The sequence below is a fragment of the Echinops telfairi genome, unplaced genomic scaffold (genome assembly GCF_000313985.2).
Source record: "Echinops telfairi isolate 266 unplaced genomic scaffold, ASM31398v2 ScPeMD7_3533;HRSCAF=4204_0, whole genome shotgun sequence".
NCBI classification, from domain to species: domain Eukaryota; kingdom Metazoa; phylum Chordata; class Mammalia; order Afrosoricida; family Tenrecidae; genus Echinops; species Echinops telfairi.
The window spans coordinates 77,105,613-77,108,456 of NW_022107431.1; the positions used below are offsets into that span (position 1 = coordinate 77,105,613).

The 2,844-nt window shown below is 35.3% G+C and overlaps 1 protein-coding gene across 1 annotated transcript in view; it reads right to left on the bottom strand.

Moving 5' to 3' along the window:
- Nucleotides 1–560: 560 nt before the first annotated feature.
- The window catches only part of USP45 (ubiquitin specific peptidase 45), a 73,277-nt gene continuing 70,993 nt past the window's right edge, over nucleotides 561–2,844 (bottom strand). Inside the window, exons 16-18 of the mRNA XM_030886735.2 lie at nucleotides 2,375–2,399; nucleotides 1,976–2,266; nucleotides 561–1,191 (exon numbers count right to left, since the gene is read on the bottom strand). Of these exons, the coding sequence (XP_030742595.2) occupies nucleotides 1,061–1,191; nucleotides 1,976–2,266; nucleotides 2,375–2,399 (447 nt within the window). The 3' untranslated portion in view covers nucleotides 561–1,060. The remainder of the gene's footprint in view (nucleotides 1,192–1,975; nucleotides 2,267–2,374; nucleotides 2,400–2,844) is intronic.

A 2,844-nucleotide genomic window follows, 5' to 3' on the forward strand; every position in this document is an offset into this window, starting at 1 on the left:
ACTTAGTATTTCATAGGTACTACATGGGCCCATATTTATTCTGCATATTACAATGATATACAAAATTATCTTTGACCTTGGCTAACCACTTAACAAATTTAACTCTATCATGGATAGGCAAATGATATATTGATAAACTATTTTAATATTTGTCTTGTTCTTAATAAGCAAAATGCTTAGGTATTAGTGCAAAAGTATCAATGAACAATAAGCTAGTGAATCTACTGATTGTAAAAACATCATATTGAAATTACAGTCCTTGTTACATGGCCCATCATACAAAATGTGACAAGGTAACTATGTCGTATTAGGTATTACTTCATTTAATTATGTACTATGGCAGTGCTTCCCAACAGTAGTACACATGTACCCCTGGATATCCCTGAGATTATTTTAAGTGGTACATGGAAGAACAATTTTTCTTTAATAGTTATACATTAATATTATTGCTCAAAAACACAGCTAAGGTGGAAAAAAAAAGAGGATTAAAAAAGTAAGTTAAAAAATAAGTAAAATGTTTTCATGTATGTAAGTATATATCTTTATATATAACCACAAAACAGTAAATATTAAGGAAGAGCAAAGGATACATACATATATAATTATACACATGAGGAAGCTTTGAAAAGTTAGTGAGAAAATTCCATTTTTCCACAAACCTGGAAGTTCCCTCATATACAAACACACTGAAGAAATCGGGAAGGTGGGTATGTGGCTTTCATTTTGGAAACACTGTTTTAAGAGATCAACTGATTTAGCCAACATCACTTATAAACCCTGTAATGTTGGACCATAGAGGGGTTTCCTCTACTACTAGTTTTATTGTAGGACACATATTTTGAAAAAAAGCAGGTTTTGTATTTGATAATATTGTTGAAAGTATTGAATACATTTAATCCCTTTTAAAGGGGCTCATTCACCAAAATGGTGAAAAAGTTTGGGAGTATTTGAGAGACATGCTATTCCTAGAGAAGAGAGACAACAGCCAAGGCACATTACACATGTTATCATTGCAGCATATCAAAAGCAACCTCAGTAAGCATTAACATTGCGCAGATAATTATAATACTCTTTCATAAAAAAGAAGGTAAGCTTGTGCATTCAGTGCTCTCGACTCGGGAACCACCTGTACACAAGTGTCACTAACGTGGACCCACTCTTCTGTTGGCTCACTTTCACATTCTTTCAAACCTGGTGAAAAAAAGGGGAAAATGCTTTAGTTCTTAGCAGAATTACAAACAGCAATACATCCATTACAAACTATATTGACCTAAATTAGATCTTACACAGGAAGTCTGTTTTTTACAAAATGAACTCTTTCAAGGTATTAATATTAAAAGGAATAGCTAATATTTATCCCTAATTAATATAATTTTATTTAAACTATATAATGAAATATTCAGAGCCTTGGTGGCATAGTGTGTTATGCACTGAGCTGCTAAGTGCAAGGTCAGCCGTTTGAACCCAACTGCCACTAGGCAGGGAGAAGAGGAGACTGTCTGCTCCCATATAGCCCACATTTAGCGGTTTTTACTCTGTCCTGTAGGGTCTCTAAGAAGTGAGTCTATGGCACTGGGGTTGCATGGAATAGGTGATGTAATACTAGATGGCACTGCATACAGTTATTGGCTCAGGGAAAAGCATAATGTTCACGAAAAGAGAAGGAAAAGAATGCTTGTTCACTGACCCATAGACAATGGGTAAAGTTTTTAACTCTCACTTTATACTGAGCACCTAGTAGATCTTCAAAAAAAATTTGCAACACTAAGTACTACTACACTATAATACATGAGGACTAAAATCCTTGAAAAATGGCGTGCTCTTTGATATTTCAGATGAGCTATGATTTTCTAGATACTTTTAGAAGTAATTCTCATGTAATTTGGGGCATCCATGAAAATAACATCTCTCTTTTAGAAAAGTAAAAGCACATTCCTTCATTCCTACAAATGCAAAAGCACTTGGAATGACGTACCAGCTACATTTTTCTTCCCGGTGACGTGCTCCATGAAGCTCTTGGAAGGCGTTCTCACTCTGACATAAGCAGTGTAGTGGCCTCCTCTCATCGAGCCGCTGTGCTCCACTACTCCATAGAGACCATAAAGAACTTGATCTCCCACACTTACGTTCTTCCAAACAGAAAAACTCCAGTTAGTATTACTTAGTGAAATATGATTGAAAGAAAGTAAAACTAAGCCATACACACATCCTGTAGACAATAAGTGAAATACGCAAAAATCTCTCACAAAATTGCAAAATGAAAACGCTTAACAGCATTTTCTGTTGGCAGTTGTGAAGAGTACATGGTGTGGGTGGCAATATGAAAAGTTCTCCCTCTTAGAATTATTATTTAGCTCAGTTACATATATCTTACATTCATCAGCTCTATTTTTAGGATGCTGGCATACAGACATAAGAACAAAATGTAAAAAGAACTGCACTAGTCTATTACTGGATTATCTGCAAGAGTCAAAGACCGGAAACACAAATATGTGGTAACCTGAGGGACTGGCTGAGAATGTAATGCAGCTAAATCATCCATGCTCATAATTATGGGTCTGGAAAGCTGATTGGTGGGGGAAGACTTTCACAGTTATGAGATATAAATAAATCTTAAAGTGGAGAGCAAATATTTTGAGAGTGATGAGGGCAAAGAATGTATAAATGTGCTGGACACAATTGATGTATGTATGTATTGTGATAAGCGTTGTATGAGCCCCCAATAAAATGCTTTTAAAAAATCTTACTACACATTCTCATGACTGAACACAATTCCTCCAATAACCCCCCATAAAAGAACTGTCATAACGAGCTACCATATTAAGAGGAATCATTTCTGCATCT